Raw genomic sequence first — 22,352 nt, forward strand, 5'->3', positions numbered from 1 at the left:
GCCCCCTATTGGTGGCTGCAGCCAGACAATTATATATTTATATGGCTGTATCAGGGGATTTGTAGCTTTGTGTAAGGAAACACGTAGCTCTATCTACTATAAAGATATCAGTACAGAATTCAGCACTTATTTGAAAGAAAAAAAAACACTTTAGGCTATGTGCGCACTAGAAAAGTGATTTTTTTCAAGAAAATTTCTTGAGAAACTTCTGGGAGTTGAAGATTACCGCACATGCGGTAAAAAACGCGCCAAATCCGTGGGAAAAACGCATGCGTTTTTGCCGCGGATTTGCCGCGGTTTTTCCGCAGGTTGGTCCCTGCGGTTCTTTTATGCTGTAACTGCAATAAATAATATAGATAATAGATAGATAATCGATAGACAGACAGATAATGGATAGAGGGAAAGATGGATAGATGAATAGATAGATAGATAGATGAGAAAAACCTATATAATGTCCCACCCCCCTGCATTTTCTAAGCTGGCACCCTTTAGTGACTTTCATGTGGCACTAAAGGGTGCTTAGCCTTGTATTTAGCCATAAAATAAATAATTAAAAAAAAACCGACTTGAGGTCCCCCTATCTTTTGTAGCCAGCTAGGGTAAAGCAGACGGCTGCAGCCTGCAAACCACAGCTGGCAGCTTCACCTTGACTGGTAATCCAAAACAGAGGGCACCCCACGCTGTTATTTTACATTAAATAAAAAATTTAAAACAAAAAACGTGGGGTCCCCCCCAAATTGGATCACCAGCCGAGGTAAAGCGGACAGCTGTGGTCTGGTATTCTCAGACTAGGGAGGTCCACTGTTATTGAACACTCCCCAGCCTAAAAATAGCAGGCCGCAGCCGCCCCAGAAGTGGCGCATCCATTAGACGTGCCAATTCTGGCGCTTCGCCCCAACTTATCCCGTTGCCCTGGTGCGTTGGCAAACGAGGTAATATATGGGGTTGATGCCAGATGTGTAATGTCACCTGGCATCAAGCCCTGGGGTTCATGAGGTCAGGCGTCTATCAGATACCTGACATCACCAACCCAGTCAGTAAGAAATAAAAAATAGACAACAAAAAAAGTTTTATTTGAAAAAACACTCCCCAAAACATTCCCTCTTTAACCAATTTATTGAAAAGAACAATCAATTCCACGTCCGGCGTAATCCAATAAGGGGGGTGTCCCCATGGCAATCCATACCATAGTTACTGTCCCAGTCAATGAAGAACAGAATGTTCCCCATTGGCTGTGAGAGCAATGCAGTGACCTGAGCTAGCATCAATAGCCCAGGTCACTGCAGGGGATGACGAGCGCTGCTGTCAGGAGGTTAGATGAGATCATTACCTGCTGTGATCATCTCTTGAAGTCCTGCCATCAGCGCTGTCACTGACTTCTATGCCCGCCGCGTTGTCAGCAGTATCGCGAGAGCCTGTGACGTCACCGCTAGTGACAGTCTCGGGCCGCTCGCGAGACGGGCATAGACATCAGTGACCGCGGTGACGTCAGGAGGCAGGAGATCGTCACATCAGGTAATGATCTCATCTCACCTCCTGACAGCAGCGCTCGGCATCCCCGCGGCTGCACGCACTGCTGTGTGTCAGTGTCTGCCAGCGCTGCAGCATGACAAGCTGCTGATACTGCGGGCAGACACTGACACACTGCAGTGCAGGCAACCGTGGGGCCGGAGCGGGAGACAGACTGCACGGACACTTGGAGGTCACACGGAAGTGCTTCTGTGCGACGTCCAGGGAGTGTGACGTGTGTGTTTACTCTGCTCCGCTTCCTCTTCCTGGCATAATGACATCACTTTCTGCAAAACTTTACTTTACTCGTACAGTTGATGGAGCTGTGCAGTGAAGCTCTACGACTGAGCACTTTTGTCCGCCACCGACACAGGAACAGCTGACCGGAAGGGGGGAGCAGGGGGGAAGAGTGTTTGGTGACGCACCCCGCTGATCACATATTGACGACCTATCGCAAACAATAGTTCATCAATGTAAAAGTCCTGGACAACTCCTTTAAACCTTGAAGGTATTCTGGGGTAGAAGTTAATGTGCAGCCAAATCATTAATTTAGTTACGATACAATCATAGTATGTTTTTTCTCTCTGTATTCGGTAATCTACAAGGCTGCAATCTTTTCTGCAAGACGTGCCTTATATGTTCAGCTTTTTACATCATGTTACCCATATTAAATGTACATCATTGTTTTCTTAGCTTTGAGATTCAAAAATAAACAAAAAAAGACATTTTGACACTTTTGAATATAAAAGAAGGATTTTTGTGTACTCACCGTAAAATCTCTTTCTCTGAGTCTTCATTGGGGGACACAGGACCATGGGTTATGCTGCTGTCACTAGGAGGCTGACACTAAGTAAACAGAAAAAGTTAGCTCCTCCCCAGCAGTATAACCCCTGAGCCGGAGGCGGGCTCAATCAGTTTAGTGCACAAGCAGTAGGAGGAGAACCAAACAATCCTGAATAAAAGAAGGTAAGAAACTATGACGATCCTTCGTGTGACCAGTGACCTGGGAATACAGGCACTGGGGCAACAGGCATGTCCTATATAACAAAAAACACAAGCAGGGTGGGTGCTGTGTCCCCCAATGAAGACTCAGAGAAAGAGATTTTACGGTGAGTACACAAAAATCCTTCTTTCTCTATCGTTTCATTGGGGGACACAGGACCATGGGACGTCCAAAAGCAGTCCCTGTGTGGGAAGAAAAACCATCACCGGAGATAGGAAGGAAGCCACTTCCCCCTTGCTGGGCTTGACCCAGACCTACAAGCGCCTAATGTTGTTACAGGTGTGCCAATGCCACCCGCAAACCCTACGCCAAGACTGGCCTCTGCCGAAGCTCGGGTGTGAACTTGGTAGAAAAAAGTCAAGGTATGCCAGCTAGAGCGGCCCTGGTCAAACGACGACTGGAGTTCAATCGTTCGAAGGTGCCCCTTGCCCGGTAGACCGCGGCGGAAGTCCGTCCTTCATGCGATAGTCTGCACATATGGAGGAAAGGATCCATGTGAAATTCTGGCCCCTGGCGCCAGCACACGCTTCTTGGGCAAGGGTGGAAGGATGGATTGACGGTCGGTGAGACCGAAAAATGGTGTCCGGCAGGCACGAAAAACTGAGGGCTCGCACCAGCCCTGGAACGAACTATGCCCCTTTTAGGCCGAGAGAGGAGCCTAGAACCGAAAAAACCGAAAACCAAAGTCCTCTGCTGGAAGGAAACAGCGAGGTGTCTTGGACAGAAACGAAAGGTTCTGGATGTAGCCCCCCCTTGTCCTGCTGGTGGAGCCGGAAAAGTGGGGAAAAAACGACAAGAGGGCTGTTCGCCCTGATGTCGTCTGTAACAACCCGATGGCCACGAGGAGCCCACCTATCAAAAAACAGGTGGGAGCAGAGAAAAAAGGGGAACCTTGATCGAACCCATCACTGGATTCAGGTCCCACATCTCTAGTGAACGCTGAAATAAATCTTCGAGGAAACTTGATTCCCGGCCCTCTTCAATGCCTGCCATCATCTTGCCCACAGTCCTGACGAGCCAGCATCCGGGATCCACTGATGAGGCCATGTAACTTGGGACTTCTGAGCCCTGGTAGAATAGAGGGGCCCCGACACTGAAGAATTTTGCGGTCTGGAAGGGGCCACGGGGAATTTGCGAGGAGATGAGTAAATGATGTGAAACTATGCTCGCCTGGGTCACTCCCGATCTATCGCTTGCCTTGGTCCATCTTGAGAACCCTCGAGATCATAGGAAGCCGCGGGCAGATACACGAGAGCCTGAACAGGCTACACGACCGGACTAGGGCGTCGACATCTAGTCCAGAGCAGGTGCATACTCTAAGCACCCTTGACAGATCTGGATCGGAAGGCCAAAAATGGTCCACGACCGGAGGTCTTCCTTCGCCAGAGATCTGGCTGGTGATTTCCGCGTTGGAGCCCTTTACCTACGCGAGGTCCATCCTACCGCGGACATCGGCCGTCTAAACGTCCACGCTAGGGATGTGCTGCCGAGATTAGCGAGCGAAGGGACCCGTCCCAGAGCAAGATCTTCTAGGCCTCTTCCCTTGCCATGACACTCTCTGCAACTTCCTGGTGGATGATGTAACCACCGCTGCGGCGTGGTCTGGCTGGAACCTGGCTGGGTCACCGCGACCTAGAGAAGAAATTGTAACTGTGCTAGCCAGCTGCCTCTGAAGTCCGGAATGTTGAAGGAGAGACGACTCTCTAGGAGTGTCCCTCGGGACCCCGCCGAGGAATGGTGGGATAGCAAACCCTAGCACGGGGGGCTGGTGACGGTTGATAATAAGCTCCAGAGGAGGACAGGGAGCTTCCCAGGGATGGTTGCGAAGACTGGTCCGCTAGGAGGGGATTGGCGGGTCACCCGCGAAGACGGAACCTTCCTGTCTCCGTTCCTCAGTGCGCTCCGTTGGAGAGTCCGGGATGAAATCTGGTATGTGCACCGTCGCTATCACCACCACAGGCTGTGACGGAGCCAAAAAACCGAAGGGAAGAAACGGGCGCAGGAGGCAAAAGGCACGCGGGACTCTGTGCCAGGAGGGAAAAAACTACTCCTGCGTGAGGAGTAGCCACCCTTGAACGGCTCGAATACTGTGCCTGAGGGATGATGGACCGGACCGGGTCCGGGAGGGCTCCTTCCGGTAGCCCAGCTACCCTAGTAGCAAGGAAGGGGTAGCTTCCTAGAGGGTGATGATGGTCTGAGCCTCAAGGCGATGGTTCTTGAAGGGAGGGGCCTCCCGGTCGTTTCTGGGCAGAGAAAGCCTAGCAGCTCTGCAGGGTAGGATACGTAGGGACAGTGATCCCTGTAAGCGTTTTTAGAAAGGCTGGAACGGACCGCAGCCCTGCAAGGCGGAGATGGTTGTTGTAGGGATAAAGGCTTCCAGACGGGTTAGCGTGAGGGAACGAACCTGGTGCATCAGGGCCGATGCCGGGAAGGGGATATACCCTTCTCTTACGTAGCCTAGGGGGGAGAGTAGCCTACCCTGACGTAGTCTAGGGATAAACGCGACCTATCTCCGAAAGGGCGTTCCCGAAAGTCGGAAAAAAAGTCAGCGACTTCCTAGATATCGAATCTGCGTTCCTGATCCCGAGTCAGAGGTCTCGATGGTGGGAACACTGATGCTAGAGGTTCAGGCCGAGTAGCGGGCAGACATCAGGTTTGTGAAAAGAGGGTACTCACTCAAGAGGATACCCAGCCCTGGGTCGGCATAGGTGGGACGTGGACCGCTGCGTATGGTGTCCGGGAAGTCCCTGCGGAGCGGCACGATAGTGACGAGAAGCCCCGAGGAACCCAGGCGGGTCGCATAAAGGGTAGCGTGTCGCTTCCTTTCGGAGCCCCCTTCGAGAAGGGGCAAGACAAATAAACAGACTTACCACTGGGAAAAAACACGTCCGGGGATTATCCATGATCACGCAGTGGCCCCCACCTTGTTCCCTGGAAAGAGGCATGCCCCCATTCTCCAGAACCCTTTGGGGGGGATGAAATGACAATAACACGACTTACCGCTGGTAAACGCCGTGTCTGGTTGCCGTCTGTGATCATTAGCGACTCCAGTATAGTGTGCCCCTTCTCTCCGAAATCGCCTTGGAGAAGGGAAAAAAGACAATGACAAGACTTACTGCTGGTCAACTCCGTGTCTGGTAGTTGTCTGTGAGCCCGCGGTAACTCGGCGAGCTTTGGATGTCCTCTGAGCACATAAGGGTCTGCTTCAAATGTCTTAAGGGAGACCTGCATGCACGGAGAGAAGAGGGCTGTGCGTAGCCTTACGGCTTGACTCACCATTTGTAGCAGGCTATTCGTCATGCGCCAAGACATCCGGGTCCTGCTCGGAATCCAGCGGAGGTGGAAGCCTGGGCCATCACCCCAGAGCCGGAAGACTGCCAGAGGAAGGACAGTCTGGACCTGGGGGATAAGTGGAAACTGGGGGGCCACAAGGACGAGACCTGGCGGGTCCGCTTCCAGCATAGGAGAAAAAGGTCCCTGGTACGGGACTCCCCTCCCCGAGGGGATTGCGCCAGTCCTATATATGGTATGACCGAGCATCGGCCGGAGACGCGGCGCATGCGCACGAACCCGAGGGACGTAGCGAGGGGAGTTGTGGCCTGAGACAGGGCGTTACAAGCTGGCAGGGGTCAACAGCAAACTGACATCTTCTTGAAACTGACTCACAAAAAAGGGGACCGAGTCTTGGGCTTACCGGCCCAAAATCACTAAAAAGTCGAGCTGGAAACGCTATGTACTAAAAAACGTGATAGAAAAAACAAGTGCCCGCATAAGCAATGTAGGAGTCAATGTATGAAAGATCGTGCACGTATCTATAATAAAAAATGGACCCATATAAAAAAATATACACTACCAAAAGAGTGTGCTTTGTTTTTCCCCGAAAAAGGTTGCTGCAGCCTCAGCAATCCGCAGATCCGGGAGTCTGCCATAATCTTTGTTGTTTTTTTTTTTTTTTGTCTTTTAAATAAAATGAACGCTGAGGGAGCGGGAAAAAAATATCCCCCACCCCCCTGATGATGCTTGGGGCAAAGCGGAGGGCGGAGAAGGAGAGGCCGGCGGCCAATAGCGCTGCGCAGGAGGCGGGCCTGGGACGCCGAGGACCAGGCCGAAGCCGGGGGCTAAATTTTTACGCGAGGCGGCGGCGTCGCGGCCTAGGACGCCGAGGACCCGGCTGAAGCCGGGGGCTAAGGTATGACGCCGCCGCGCGGCCAGAGGCAGCGCCGGCTGATCCGGCCGCGAGGCGGCGGCGCAGCCTGGGACGCCGAGTACCAGGCCGCAGCCGGGGGCTAAATTTGGACGCTGCCTCGCGGCAGAGGCAGCGCCGGCGGACCCGGCCGCGAGGCGGCGGCGTCGCGGCCCTAGGACGCCGAGGACCCGGCTGAAGCGGGGGGCTAAGGAGTGACGCCGCCGTGCGGCCAGAGGCAGCGCCGGCTGATCCGGCCGCGAGGCGGCGGCGGCGCGGCCTAGGACGCCGAGGACCCGGTCGAAGCCGGGGGGAAAATTCTGACGCTGGCGCGGGCAGAGGCAGCGCCGGCGGATCCGGCAGCAAGGCGGCGGCGTCGCAGCCTGGGACGCCGAGTACCAGGCCGCAGCCGGGGGCTAAATTTGGACGCTGCCTCGCGGCAGAGGCAGCGCCGGCGGACCCGGCCGCGAGGCGGCGGCGTCGCGGCCTAGGACGCCGAGGACCCGGCTGAAGCCGGGGGCTAAGGTATGACGCTGCCGCGCGGGCAGAGGCAGCGCCGGCGGATCCGGCCGCGAGGCGGCGGCGGCGCGGCCTAGGACGCCGAGGACCCGGCCGAAGCCGGGGGGTAAATTATGACGCTGCCGCACGGCAGAGGCAGCGGCGGCGTCGCGGTCTGGGACCCCACGGACCCGGCCGAGGCCGGGGGCTAAATTTGAGGCTGCCGCGCCGCAGCAGCGATCCGAAACTGCCCGGCCTAGGAGTCTTCAGGGAGCTCCGCGGATGTTGCGGGGGTGCCCGGCGACTAGGCCCAGACCGGGGCCTAAATTTTTGCAGCCGCCCGAGGGGGAGAAGGTAGGAGAGGGTGTCCTACCTGATCCTCGGCGCGCTGTAGAGTGCAGGCTGAGACTCTGCACATACTCCTGTGTGCACCGCTCGCAGAAGGGATGGCTGCGGGCACCAGGGAGCCGGCTGAAGAAGGCAGGGAGGTGGACCTGGTGGGGATAGAAACCCCTAAAAAACGTAGCAGCGCTGCGGGCCCCATCCAGATCGTGACGCGCTGTGGTCCAGTCCCTATTTGCCGAGCCCCTTGCGCCCTTTGGGGTGATACCGCAGAGCGGATAGGGGTGCCCAGGAAGATTCTGCCCCGCACGAACACACCAGGGAATGGTACCGCGGGAATGGACGGGGGCGAGGGCCCAAAGACTCAAACCTCTGCGACCCTAGGGAGTGGTACCCACCGGGCTGCGAGAGCTGAGGAAGAGAAGTACGATACCTGCAGAAACAGAAAAGTACCACAGATGAGAGCGACGAGCGTCGCCGAGAAAAAATGAAAAAAATACGCAAAAAATCAAGTGGCTGAAGGGGGCCCAGTCGGCCCACATCAGCCTCCTACGACACTAAGCAAAAAACTGATTGAGCCCGCCTCCGGCTCAGGGGTTATACTGCTGGGGAGGAGCTAACTTTTTCTGTTTACTTAGTGTCAGCCTCCTAGTGACAGCAGCATAACCCATGGTCCTGTGTCCCCCAATGAAACGATAGAGAAATAATATTTTTGACATGTGATCACATATTATAAAAAAAACGTTCTTGGTGAATTATCAGCAGCAGAAGCTCACAGCTTTGGAGAACAGTTGTATTCTGAAGCCTGATCTCTGTGTGGAAGCAACTAGTGATGAGCGTTCATTACCATGCTCGGGTACTCGTAACTAGTGATGAGCGAGCACTACCATGCTCGGGTACTCGTAACTATTGATCAGCGGGCATTACCATGCTCGGGTACTCGTAACTAGTGATGAGCAGGCACTACCATGCTCGGGTACTCATAACTAGTGATGAGCAGGCACTACAATGCTCGGGTGCTCATAACTAGTGATGAGCAAGCACTACAATGCTTGGGTGCTCAGGTACTCGTAACTAGGGATGAGCGGGAACTACCATGCTCGGGTGCTCGGTACTCGTAACTAGTGATGAGCGAGCACTACCATTCTTGGGTGCTCGGTACTTGTAACTAGTGTAAGCGAGCACTGCCATGCTCGGGTGCGCAGTACTTGTAAACTAGTGATGAGTGAGCTCTACCAAGCTCGGGTGCTTGGTACTCGTAATTAGTGTTGAGCAAGCTTTACCATGCTTAGGTGCTCGGTACTGGTAACTAGTAATGAGCGGGGTCTACGATGTTCGGGTGCTCAGTATTCGTAACTAGTGATGAGCGAGCAATACGATGCTCAGGTGCTCAGTACTCGTAACTAGTGATGAGCGACCACTGCCATGCTCGCATGCTCGGTACTCGAAGCTTGGATGGGCTCGATTCGTGTGCCAAGTATAATGGAAATCAATAGGTAATGACAGTAATCTTCAGGAAAAATACTTGAGTTCCACATTGACTTTCATTATACTCGGTACATGAGTCGTGCTCATCCGAGCATCAAACTGCTAGTTATGAGTATTGAGCACCCAAGCATGGTAGTGCTCTCTCACCACTGTTAGTTAGGAGTACCGAGCACCTGAGCATGGTAGTGCTCACTCATCACTAGAGGCGACTGAAATACTCTACTAAAATTAATTACAAAAACCTGTGAGTCTCGGCAGTGTCCTCACAATGCTGGACCTTAACTGATCTGTGACATGTGATATTGTTACATAATGTGAAAACTCCTATAGTAAAGGCTATAGAGAAGTTTCCTGAATATTCCATATAATAGAATGCTGATATAAGAGATGTAGAGGAAAGACAAGGGATTGTATGTGTGCATCAAAACTCACCAGAGATGGACGCCGGCATTCCCAAAGCCTATTCCGGCAAATGAACTTGCCAAATGCATTGAGAAACGAGCTTCACGGTCATCCGGGTTTTTAACAGCTCTATGGACAGTAAAATAAAAAGTATAGCTAGAATCTTAATGTAAAGTAATAATACTTATTGTCAGTTCCTGGAATATATTATACTAGTGTCGCGGGCGGAGGAGGGGACGCTGCGCTCACCCACTGCTCGGGTCCGGCTGCTGCTGCTGCTCGGTGGTGGCTCGAGCGGTGGGCCGGATCCCGGGGACTCGAGCGGCGCTCCTCGCACGTGAGTGAAAAGGGGGTGGTTTGGTTTAGGGATATTGTCCGTGACGCCACCCACGGTTGTGGTGAGGTTGTGACACCACCGCTGCTCTGGACGGGGATCCCGGGAGCAGTGACAGGGAGCAGCTTGGATGTCGTTTTCTCCCCTCCGTGGGTAGGGTGGTTGGTTGTCCCGGGGCCCGGTGAGGGGTAGGATGGCAGGCGGGTTACGGGGCCTGGTGAGGTGCAGGGTCGCGGGGGCAGCGCTGTGCCGCACGGCACGGTGGTACTCACTCAGCCAGTAATTTACACGGAGTCTCTGGTCAAACAAATGGCTGGATGGACGGGTCCCCCAGGCGGCCGCGGTGTTTTTCCCCTGACCCCAGGTTGGTAGTGTAAGTCCTTTCCTGCACCTTCGTGTACGCTCTTCTTGCGCTCCGGTTTCCAGCCGGCTCTCCGGTTTGGTACCGGTGGGCCACCCCCAGCCCCGGCCACCTACGGTTCCACCAAGACTGTCTTCCCGGCTCCCGCAGACGGCCACTACCGTCTGCCTCACTGGCTACACAAGGGACCTAGGCTCCAACCTAGGCCCCAGTCTGCGTCTGCCTCTCTGCAGACTTCCTCTCTCTTCCTCTGCCTGGACTTGTCTGAGCTGGTTTTTGCCTCAGGCCAGCTAGACTCCTCGGTGGGCGTGCCTATCCTCTGACTCCGCCCACCTGGTGTGTCTGTCTGAACCCGAGGGAAGAAATCAGGTCTCACTGGGGATGACTGCTGTGAACTGCTGGGGGTGGGGAGTGTGTGTGTGTTGTTACCTGTGGCCCCTGGCTTGTCCAGGGCGCCACACTAGTAACATTCAATTATTCCTGCCTTAGCCATTTCTCAAAAAAACAAAAAAATTCCAAACTTAAGTTATCAGATGTGGAGAATGGGGCTCTGCAATGCTCTGCATGAATGCGGCAGTGGATGGATATGTGTACTACGGTTCTATTAATTCCCTATGGTACTGCCAGAAAAGGACAAGCTCCCTACTCTATATGCAGCGATCCCATAAAAAATAAGTGGAGCAGAGATTCACATGTCCGTCCATTGCCGCATTCAGACGGGGCAATCCAGAGACCTGTTCTCCAAATCGGTGAGGGACCAAACAGCCAAAGATCCATCAATCAGCAACTTATAACCATCCTTTGTGTAAATCGGCTTTACACGCAACAACATCGCTAACGAGATGTCGTTGGGGGTCACGGAATTCGTGACGCACATCCGGTCTCGTTAGCGATTTTGTTGCGTGTGAAACGCACGAATGACCGTTAACGATCAAAATTACTCACCTAATCGTTGATCGTTGACACGTTGTTCTAATCCTGATTATCGTTGCTGTTGCAGGTTGTTTGTCGTTCCTGCGGCAGCACACATCGCTACGTGTGACACCGCAGGAACGAGGAACATCACCGTACCTGCGGCCACCCGCAATGAGGAAGGAAGAAGGTGGGCGGGATGTTACGGCTGCTCATCTCCGCCCCTCCGCTTCTATTGGGCAGCCGCTTAGTGACGCTGCTGTGACGCCGAACGAACCGCCTCCTTAGAAAGGAGGCGGTTTGCCGGCCACAGCGACGTCGCTAGGCAGGTAAGTCCGTGTGACGGGTGTAAGCGATGTTGTGCGCCACGGGCAGCGATTTGCCCGTGACACACAACTGACGGGGGCGGGTGCTTTCGCCAGCGACATCGCTAGCGATGTCACTGTGTGTAAAGCCCGCTTTACTGATGGCTTGTAAAGATAGGAAAGGCCAGTTTAGGTGAAGATAGAAGCTTTTATAGAAGTTAGATAAACAGACCCACCGTTTCAAGTACTTAGCGACAATCCTCAATGCGTGTATGGCCCACACATCGCTAATGGGGTTACTGCCTTGGTAGGCTGGACGGTTGATTGGATTAGTAGGGCAAGGGCTACGCATATTGTACGGGATAGCAGTATAGGATTCCAGTGAATGGCTGTAACAAAAAAAAAAAAATAAAAAAAAAAATTAGCTGTTCCACTAATTATATCACATTATAATAGTAATTACAATGGTATATAAATATACCCACCATAACACATCAAATCCACTGTTGGCAACCACTCTTTCGGGCATGTGTAGCGTGTGCTCTGGGTCAATGAGTCCTAGAGTTGGCTTTATGGCTCTGGATGCAATACCTAATAAATATATATAATAAAAACTACACTGCACGTACAGGAGGATGTATAAAGATTGTGTTATATGCACAATGTTACAATACAAGGTTAAGAAATACAACTACAATTTTGCAATATTGACATTGGATCACACTGGGTACTATATCGCAATTCCTATCCAGGAATGTACTAGTGGTCTCTGTTCATATTACAGATTTGATCAAATTCTGCATCGACGCATGACCACTGCAGCCAATCACTATCAGTATGTACAGCACGTGACTTTTGGGACCATTGATTGTGTGCAGCAGTCAGTATGGAATGTTATTGTTACAATATTGATAGGGTTTCCAGTCTCATAATGTGATGGTATATTGCGTGGGTATGGAGGTTCTGTGTAGGTCTGACATCTAGGACCACCACCCATCCTCAAAAAAAGAAGCTATACGTTTCCCCTGCAAATTGCTACTCCAAGCCAACTCATTATAAATGGCACTGGCTACCGTTTTCTACACAGGTGGCAAATAACTACATTGCAAGGAAAACAAAGTGAATGTGATGGAGCACTTTTTCTTCACCCCACCAATTAAAAAGGAATCTGTCATCAGATTTCTGTCATCTAATCTGAGAGCAGCATAATGTAGGGGCAGAGATACGGATTCCAGCAATGTGTCACTTACTGGGCTGCTTAGTGTAGTTTTGATAAAATCACTTGTTAATCAGCAGTGGAATATCATTACAGGACTACTTGGTCTGCTGCCAGGTAGTCCAGCATATTCATGAGCTCTGTATAACTGCTAGATCAAGAGCAGAGAAAACCTTGATTTTATCAAAATGACAGCAAACAGCTCAGTAAGTGACACATCACTGGAGTCAGGGTCTCTGTCTCTACATTATGCTGCTCTCAGATGGGGAGCAAAAACCTGCTGACAAATTCCCTTTAACGTATACATTACACCACATTTCTTTAATCATTTTCACAAATTACTAACTTGCAAATATTTAAGAAATGTTTAACTACAAGATCAATAAAGGAATTTTGCTATCTAAACAACTACTTTTCCGTATACCCATCTGAAGGGAATCATCAGGAACATTTACTACTATTTAAAATCAGTTTTTTGTGTTTCAATTATTTTTTCGGTAATTTTCTTTTTTATTTTTCATATCAAGGTCTGTATTGGAAATAAAAATTGAAATCCTGCAATTTTCAAACTTTCCAATTAGAGCTATCCCAGATTTATGCCTCCTGCTCTTGCAGGAAATCACATGTACATTAGTTGCAATACACTCAGGCCTGATCATTTGTATTCAAGCATCAAATGAGCATGATCAAAGGTCAGCGTGAGCAGGGTGAGCAGGGATATCACTTATTGTGAGAGGTGGATCCCGTCTTATCCAGTGTATTGTGATGTTACAGGTCATTGGCATCCTGCCTGTGATAATAATGAGGCTTCTGAAAAATGTTCTACAAAGAACATGAAGTATAACACTTAAATATCCACAGTGACCAGAGTGAAAATGTGACATTTCTATATTTTTGAAAAAACAGATTGTGATATCAAATAAAATGGCCTAATATTTTTACTACCTGATTAAACAAAAAGTCATTTTGTGTAAAGGGAATGTGTCAACTTGGAAAACACGCTTTACCTGAGGATAGACATTCATTCTGGAGGTAAATAGCATAACAATGTAGCCCAGCCGCCTACTGAAAAAGCGGCTACTGGGAGAAAAATAACTTATTTAGTCCTGGGAACCACTGGCTTTCAGTCATGGTCTCATTATGAAGCGATGACTGTAAGCACGCCCTGGCACTTTGACAGCTCACTCTGCACATGCGCTGCCCCGCGAGTTGTCAATCAAAGTGCAGGGGCGTGCTCACAGCTGCTGGTCACAGTATAGTGAGTGGATCTGTTATCGGTGAATGCAGCCGCCCCATGTAGGCACTCATAATTGAAAATCAGTGGCTCCTGGGAGGAATTAAGTTAATTTTCTAACAATCGCTGCATTTTCTGTAAGTTGTCCCGGCTGCATTGTAACGCTATTTACCTGTACATTAACCCCATATCTTCAGGTAAGTAGTTTTTTGAGGCGACAAGTTCCCTTTAAGACATATGGATGCTACAGCGGGATGTAAATGTTTGGGCACCCCAGGTGAAAATTACTGTTATTGTGAACATTAAGTAAGTTGAATATGAAATTATATACAATATGTAACACTACGTTTTCTTACCAGTTTTTGCTTTAAGTGCTTCATAGTCAAAGATTGCGATTCCTGTGGTCTCACTGCCAGTTCCAGAGGTTGTTGGTACTGTTAATAAGCATAGTAACATGGTGGGAAAGGTTAAGAAAAATTGTCTGGGTTCAATGTACAATCCTACATTATGTAACTAGAAGAAGCAAAACTCAAGGCCAAAGCCAATTTTCCTTATCTTAGGTAGAATTTCCTTCTAGAAATGAACAAAAACATTTCTACTAACTCAGTCCAGCGTGCTCTTCCGTACACTGAAGTACAAGCTCATTGAGGGTCAGTCGCCATTCAAAAGCCATATGAAGTGAGAGCTGCACACCAAATTCAGAGAAATATGAACAAGCACAACTGCTTTATAATACATAAGGAATGAAAAATACAATTAGCCATATGAAAAATTGAAATGTGACATTACATGACTGCTGATGATTATTTGAAAGAAAAAAAAAGAATATTTAGCTAATGTATTGATCAACTGCCCGATAACCAATTCACGGTAATCTCTTATTTATGGGGTCATTAAATAAATGTTACCTCTATATGTGGTTAAAACCTCTTTGTGTGTATGGGTCCCTAACCAAAAGTTACCTCTATGTGCGGTTGAAACCTGCTTGTGTATGGGAAGCCAGGGACCTGGCTATATAGGAAATTGAATAAAACGTGGCTAAAGGGCGGGACTGGGTTCTCAGACATAAAAACTGCATAACAATCAAAAAGACTGCTGGTACACCATTGTAAATGTGAACAGGATGCTAGCCAAAATATACATAATCTATATGAGATTACCGTGAAGTGGTAATGGGGCAGTAATGAATTGATCAATAGATTAGCTAAATATCTCTTTTTTTTTTCAAATAAACCTCAGCAGTTTTGGAATATCACATTTTAATTTTTTACATTTTTCATATGGCTAATTGTATTTTTCATTCCTTGTGTATTATAAAGCAGTTGTGCTTGTTCATATTTCTCTGAATTTGGTGTGCAGCTTTCACTCTATATACATTGTGTATATTTTGGCTACCACCCTGTTCACATTTACAATGGTGTTCCAGCAGTCTTTTTGATTGCCATTCAAAAGCCGGCATCCCAGAGAGTTTCTTGCAAATAGTAGGCCTTTAGGGATGTGATGATGTTGCGTGAGACCTAGTAAATGCAAGATGCTCCCTGGATAATGGCGTTTCAGTGTCGTCCATGGAAGTTTGCACTGCCCTGGTCCAGCTGCCCTGGGGTACTGAAGTGGATGGTGGATCATAGTAGTGGAAATATTTTTGCTCATATCTGTCTATTTCCTTCTTCCTACTCCACATAAAGCAATAAAAGTATAATTCTTAATAAACGATCCATCAACACTCTGAGAGACAGTTGGGTAAGAAATGAATGACGGCATAGGGAAGAAGGAACTCTTGCGACGACCGGAAATTCCTTGTGGGAAGGTATCCGGAGAATAGTTTGGACATGTATGAAAGAGAGATTATTGTTGGGTAGCATGATGGCTCAGTGGTTAGCACTGCAGTCTTGCAGCGCTGGGGTCCTGGGTTTAAATCCCACCAAGGACAACATCTGCAAGGTGTTTGTATGTTCTCCCTGTGTTTGCGTGGGTTTCCTCCGGGTACTCCGGTTTCCTCCCACACTCCAAAGACATACAGATAGGGACTCTAGATTGTGAGCCCAATGGGGACAGTTTTGCCAATGTGTGTAAAGTGCTGTGGAATTAATAGCACTATATAAATGAATAAAGAGAATTTTGTTACTTACCGTAAATTCTTTTTCTTATAGTTCCGACATGGGAGACCCAGACCATGGGTGTATAGCTTCTGCCTCCGGAGGACACACAAAGTACTACACTCAAACGTGTAGCTCCTCCCTCCTAGCATATACACCCCCTGGTAGCCAGTCCTAGCCAGTTTAGTGCAAAAGCTGAAGGAGGACATCCACCCACAAGTAGAGACAGAGCAAAATCCGGAACAACCGGAACCTCTGTCTACAACAACAACAGCCGGTGAAAACACACGGAACAAGAAACCTGCCAACAGGCAACAGGGAGGGTGCTGGGTCTCCCATGTCGGAACTATAAGAAAAAGAATTTACGGTAAGTAACAAAATTCTCTTTTTCTTCATCGTTCCTTATGGGAGACCCAGACCATGGGACGTTCCAAAGCAGTCCATGGGTGGGAATAAACAGAAAAACTGAGAAGTAGGCGAAACCTAACTTCACAAATGGGCGACAGCCGCCTGAAGGATGCGTCTGCCCAAGCTCGCATCTGCCGAAGCATGAGCATGCACTTGGTAGTGCTTCGAAAAGGTATGCAGACTAATCCAAGTGGCAGTCTGACAGACCTGCTGAGCCGTAGCCTGGGCCTGAAAGCCTAAGAGGCACCGACAGCTCTGGTCAAGTGTGCCTTGATCCCCGGCGGGAGAGGCACTTGAGTACACTGGTAGGTATCGGAAATGGCCGACCTAATCCAACGAGGCAGGGTCGGCTTAGATGCCGAGAGGCCCTTACGCTGACCAGTGGTCAGCACAAAAGAGAGGTGCACCGCCTAAGAACAGCGGTGCGAGACACATAGATCCGGAGTGCCCGCACCAGATCCAGAGTATGCAACGCCTTTTCAAAGCGATGAACAGGAGCCGGACACAAGGAAGGCAGGGAAAATGCCCCGGTTAAGGTGGAAGCAGCAACCACCTTAGGGAGAAAGTCCGGAGTCGGACGGAGAACCACCTTGTCTTGATGAAAAACCAAAAAAGGGGTGACTCCGAAGAGAGTGCAGCCAAAACAAAGACTCTCTTGAGGGAAGTTATGGCCACTAGAAAGACCACTTTCTGTGAAAGACGAAACAAAGAAACCTCCCTAAGAGGCTCAAAGGGGGGTTTCCGGAAGCCGTGAGGACCGGATTAAGGTCCCAGGGCTCCAAAGGCCGCCGGTAAGGCGGAATGATGTGAGATGCGCCCTGCATGAAGGAGCGCACCTGAGCCAGCCGGGCGATACGCCGCTGGCACAACACTGACAGAGCCGAGACCTGTCCCTTAAGGGAATTGAGGGATAGTCCTAGCTGCAGACTGGACTGTAGAAGGGACAGGAGGGTCGGCAAGGCAAAAAGGCCAAAGGATACTTCTGAGATCGAGTCATAGTGGAGATGACTTCAGGAGGGATACCAGAAGTCGTCAAGATCCAGGACTCAAAAGCCACGCCGTCAATCTGAGAGCCGCAGGATTCTGGCGGAAAGACGGACCTCGTGAGAGAAGGTCTGGACAGTCCGGGAGATGCCATGGCACCTCTACGGACAGATGGAGCAGGTCAGGGTACCAAGCTTGCCTGGGTCAGTCTGGAGTAATGAGAATGACCCGACGGCCCTCCATTCTGATCTTGCGCAGGACTCTGGGCAAGAGCTAGAGGGTGAAACACGTAAGACAGACGAAGCTGGGACCAAACTTGAACCAGTGCGTCTGCCGCAAAAGCCTGAGGATCGTGGAGCCACGGTTGGACGGCTGAGATAATCTGCCTCCCAGTTTTCCACGTCTGGGATGTGGGCTGCGGATATGGTGGACTAGGAGTCCTCCGTCCACTGAAGAATGCGTTGAACCTCCAACATTGCCAGGCGGCTGAGTGTCCCGCCCTGGAGGTTGATGTAGGCAAACGCTGTCGCGTTGTCTGACTGGACTCGAATGTGCCTGGCCGCCAACAGATGGTGAAAGGCTTAGAGAGCTAGAAACACAGCTCTGAATTCCAGCACATTGATCCAGAGGGCTGATTCGGACAGAGTCCAAGTGCCCTGCGCTCCATGGTGGAGATATACTGCTCCCCAGCCGGATAGACTAGCATCCTGGTGAGGATCACCCGGGACGGGGCCAGGAAGGAGCGTCCCTGAGACAGAGGGGCCGAAGCCACCACTGAAACGAGCCCCTGGTCTGTGGTGAAGCCACCACCCCGTGAAAGGAGGAAGTCCGCTTGTTCCAACAGCGGAAAATATCCAGCCGCAGAGGACGCAGATGGAACTGGGCAAGGGAATCGCTTCCATTGACGCCACCATCTAATCCAGCACCTGTATTAGGTGCCTGATGGAACGACGTCGACCGCCAGCGGAGGGACTGCTGTTTGACTAAGGGCAGCTTCACAAGTGCCGACAGAGTCTCGAATTGCGTCCCTGGGTACGTGAACTTCTGGGTCGAAGTCAGAGTGGACTTGGACAGAATGACAAGCCACCCGAATTGGTTAGAGTGGCGAGAGTGAGCGAGGCACTCCGCTAACAGTCTGCACTGGATGAAGCCCAGACTAGAAGGCTGTCCAGGACAAAAGGATCACTGCCAACCCCTAGAGGTGCAGGACCGCAATCACAGCTGCCCCGACCTTGAGAATACTCGAGGGGCCGTGGCTAACCCCAAGGGAAGAGCCACGAATTGGACTACTCTGATTGCAAAACGTAGCCAACGCTGGTGTGAAACTGCGATTGGCACATGCAGATAGGCATCTCTGATGTCGATGGATGCTAGGGAATCTCCTTGGGTCATTGATTGATCGCAGAGACTCCATGCGAAAATGCTGCACCTGAACATGCTTGAGAAGCTTGAGATCCAGGTCGGAAGGCACCGCCCTCTTCGGGGACTAGGAATAGATTTAAGCAGAAATCTCAGAACCGTTCCCAGTCGGGAACCGGTACAATTACTCCATTGGCCTGCAAGAATGCCACGGCCTGTGAGAAGGCGGCGGCCTTGGAGCAGGGGGGAGTTGACAGAAAAAAGTCTGTTTGGCGGGCTGGATAGAATTCTATCCTGTAGCTGTGGGAGATGGTATCCCGCACCCACTGATCGGAGACGTGTTAAAACCATACGTCGCCAAAGTGGGAGAGCCTGCCACCGACCAAGGACATTGCTGGCGTGGCCAGATAGCCAGGAGGAGGCTGACTTAGTGGCAGCATCTCCTGCGGTCTTCTGAGGACGCGGCTTCGTGCGCCATTTGGGTTTACGATCCTTGGCTGAGCTAGTGGACGAGGCCGAGGGCTTAGAGAACGATCAGATGGAGGAACGAAAAGAACGAAACCTCGACTGATTCCTGCCCTGGACAGGTTTCCTGGTTTAGGTTTGTGGCATGGAAGAACTCTTCCCGCCAAGAGCTTCCTTAATAATTTCATCCAGTTGTTCCCGAATAGTCTGGTCCCAGCAAAAGTGAGCCCAGCAAGGAACTTCTTTAGAAGCATCTGCCTTCCATTTCCGAAGCCACAGGAGCCTGCGGATAGCGAGGAAATTAGCCGAGGCCACCGCAGTGCGGTGAGAGTCTCCAGCATGGCAGACATGGCATAGGATGAAAAGACTGAAGTCTGGAAGTTAAGGCAACCATTTCGGGCATAGAGTCCCTGTGAGGGAATGCATCTCCTCTAGAGAAGCAGAGATGGCTTTGAAAGCCCGCACTGCTGCAAAAGCTGGGGAGAACGAGGCCCCTGCCGCCTCCATACAGATTTGGCCAGAAGGACAACCTGGCGGACAGCAAAACCTTAAGTGAGGTGCCATCAGCCACTGATACAACGGACCGGGCTGAGAGTCTAAACACCAGAGGGACCACCTTTGGTGAATGAGCCCACTCCTTGACCACCTCTGGTGGAAAGGGAAAACTGTCATCAGAACCACGCTTTGGGAAGCGTTTGTCAGAGCAGACCCTGGGCTTGGTTACAGTGGCCTGAAAACTGGAGTGGTTAAGGAACACACTCCTTGTTCTTCTTAGGCAAGGTAAACTTGTGCCTTTTTTCCAGAGAGGGTTGCTCCTCTGATACTGGCGGATTGAGGTCCAGTACAGAATTAATGTACAGTGGGATCCTTAGAGAGGTGCCGTCAGCCACTGATACAACTATCCGGGCTGAAAGTCTAGACACCGGAGGGACCACCCTTGGTGAATGAGCCCACTCCTTGACCACCTCTGGTGGAAGGGGGAAACAGTCATCAGAACCACGCTTTGGGAGCGTCTGTCAGGACAGGCTCTGGGCTTGGTCACAGTGGGCTGAAAACTGGAGTGGTTAAGTAACACACTCCTTGTTCTCTTTAAGGTATACTGATGCCTTTCTGCCAGAGGGGGATGCTCCCCTGATACAGGCGGATTGAGGTCCAGTACAAATATAATGGACGCAATCAAATCATTAGCATCTGCATCACCTTCGGACAGATCAATGGTACATGAAGTAGCGTCCGAGCCCCTAGTAAAGACATCCTCCTCGTCCTGTGAGTCAGCTCGTGAATCAGAGCTGCGGGACGGGGAAGGACAGGGGACCCTGCGTCTCCATTTTAGGAGGACGGGGTCTGAGACCAGATGAAGAGTCCTCTGTGAGCTTTGCTGAGCGAGCCGTAGCAGCAGAAGCGCCCTGAGAAGGGGGCTGATGCATGCTCAGCAGAGTCCGGGACAGCTGTCCCCTGGAAAGAGCGGATTCTACCCAAACCGGGGGTTCAGCCACCGGAGCCGGAGCAGCTGGAGGGACCACTGATGAGCCTCCAGGCTGAGGGACCACTGTGTTTATGTGCTCGGTACAGGCAGTACGAGTCTACATGCAGTGCATATTAAGAACAGCCTTGCAGCCTTGCTCTGATGTGAGACATGCTGCAGAAGTGGGGGCTCTGTCCAGAATGACCCCCAGCAGAGTATATAAACAGAGAATATAAGCAGCTGCACAACTGGAGGTTGTGGCTTGCCAGACCGTTTAACATACATCTCTGTGCCCTCCAGTCCCCCAGCCCAGGCCCCCATTTGTCACAATGTGGTATCTCTGTGCCTATGCAGACATTGAGAACGCTGATAAAATGGCGACCGGAGCGAGGAGAGGGGGCGGGGCCTACTCTGAGAGCGGGCAAATGAGGTATACAGGGGAGGGAATCTTTCCTCAGTGAGGAGTGTCCGTTCCCTGTGCTGAACAGCCGCTGGGCGGAGCCGCACTGTCCCTCTGCATGACTGACATGCAGGGGCAGTGAAACCGAAACTAGGCCTCAGGCGAAGCCGGGGCCTAGATTTAAACATGCGGCCAGCGTGCAGGCACCATCGGCGCAGTTCTCCAGTGAAAACTGGAGAACCGGCCGGAAATGTTAACACAGTCATATAACACACTCTCCCCAATATATAAAGTACAAGGGACCCCTGGAAAGACCACTTTCTGTGGTAAAAACGTCTCAGTACTTAGCTTGTGAGACGCAGGTGCCAGGTCCCTGGGAGGTGAGCGCTCCGTCCGGCAGGATCCTGAAAGGGCTGCGGATGGAGACCGGTCTCCTGCAAAGCAGTGAGAACCGTGATGGCTCCCACTTCAAGCCAGAGCCTCAGGGGATGGTGAAGGAGCGCGGCATGTGAAGGCTCCAGCCTTGTAAAATCAACCTTAACAACACCGCCGACACAGTCGGGTGAGAAGGGACATGCCGGGAGTCCAGACTGGACCCGCTTTTCTTCCAAATCTTTGAAATCAAAAAAATCAAAAATCAAAAATCAGAGAATGCATGTGTGTGTGTGACCTCCTGAACACAAAGCATTGAAACTGGCTAGGACTGGCTACCAGGGGGTGTATATGCTAGGAGGGAGGAGCTACACGTTTGAGTGTAGTACTTTGTGTGTCCTCCGGAGGCAGAAGCTAAACACCCATGGTCTGGGTCTCCCATAAGGAACGATGAAGAAAAATATTATTATTATGTCTTCTAGGTCTTTGTTAGTAATTTAAACTGAAATTTTCTGGTAACTGGATAGCAGTGAAGGGATTTGCAGAAGAGAAAAGTGACGGAGTAGTGACGGTAGAGGTGGAGTAATTGGGTAGTAGAATTAAGGACAGACTGAAGGGGTGCGAGAGTGTTAATTGAGAGGCCACAGGCAAGGATATTGCAGTAGTCGCGGTGGGAGGTGTTGAAGACATGTACTAACAGTTATAAAATGCCTATATGTCCTGTATAGAAGTGTGCACACTTCATCCCGAAAGCTACCCTTGAACATTATATTAATGATGGATCATTTGAGGGCCTCCTGATAACAGATGTGCTGATTTATGGAGAGCTAGGGATATAGCTCAACCAACAACTACTGTATATAGTGTGTGATTGAGGGGTCTGTAAAAGGAACGTCATCCAGTCTCATGTTTCTGATTTTGTGTGTAGAGATGAGTGAATCCAAAGTTCGTCGGTCAGACCGAACACACACTTTACAAAAATAACCCAGAGTTTGGGTGCTTTACTTATGAAGACC

At 50.6% G+C, this 22,352-nt stretch overlaps 1 protein-coding gene across 1 annotated transcript in view; it reads right to left on the reverse strand.

The window, feature by feature from the left end:
* ADHFE1 (alcohol dehydrogenase iron containing 1) overlaps nt 1-22,352 on the reverse strand; it is an 89,501-nt gene that overhangs the window by 39,776 nt on the left and 27,373 nt on the right. The window contains 4 exon segments of the mRNA XM_075353218.1: nt 9,456-9,554; nt 11,574-11,726; nt 11,823-11,928; nt 14,144-14,221. Of these exon segments, the coding sequence (XP_075209333.1) occupies nt 9,456-9,554; nt 11,574-11,726; nt 11,823-11,928; nt 14,144-14,221 (436 nt within the window).

The sequence above is a fragment of the Anomaloglossus baeobatrachus genome, chromosome 6 (genome assembly GCF_048569485.1).
Source record: "Anomaloglossus baeobatrachus isolate aAnoBae1 chromosome 6, aAnoBae1.hap1, whole genome shotgun sequence".
NCBI lineage: Eukaryota > Metazoa > Chordata > Amphibia > Anura > Aromobatidae > Anomaloglossus > Anomaloglossus baeobatrachus.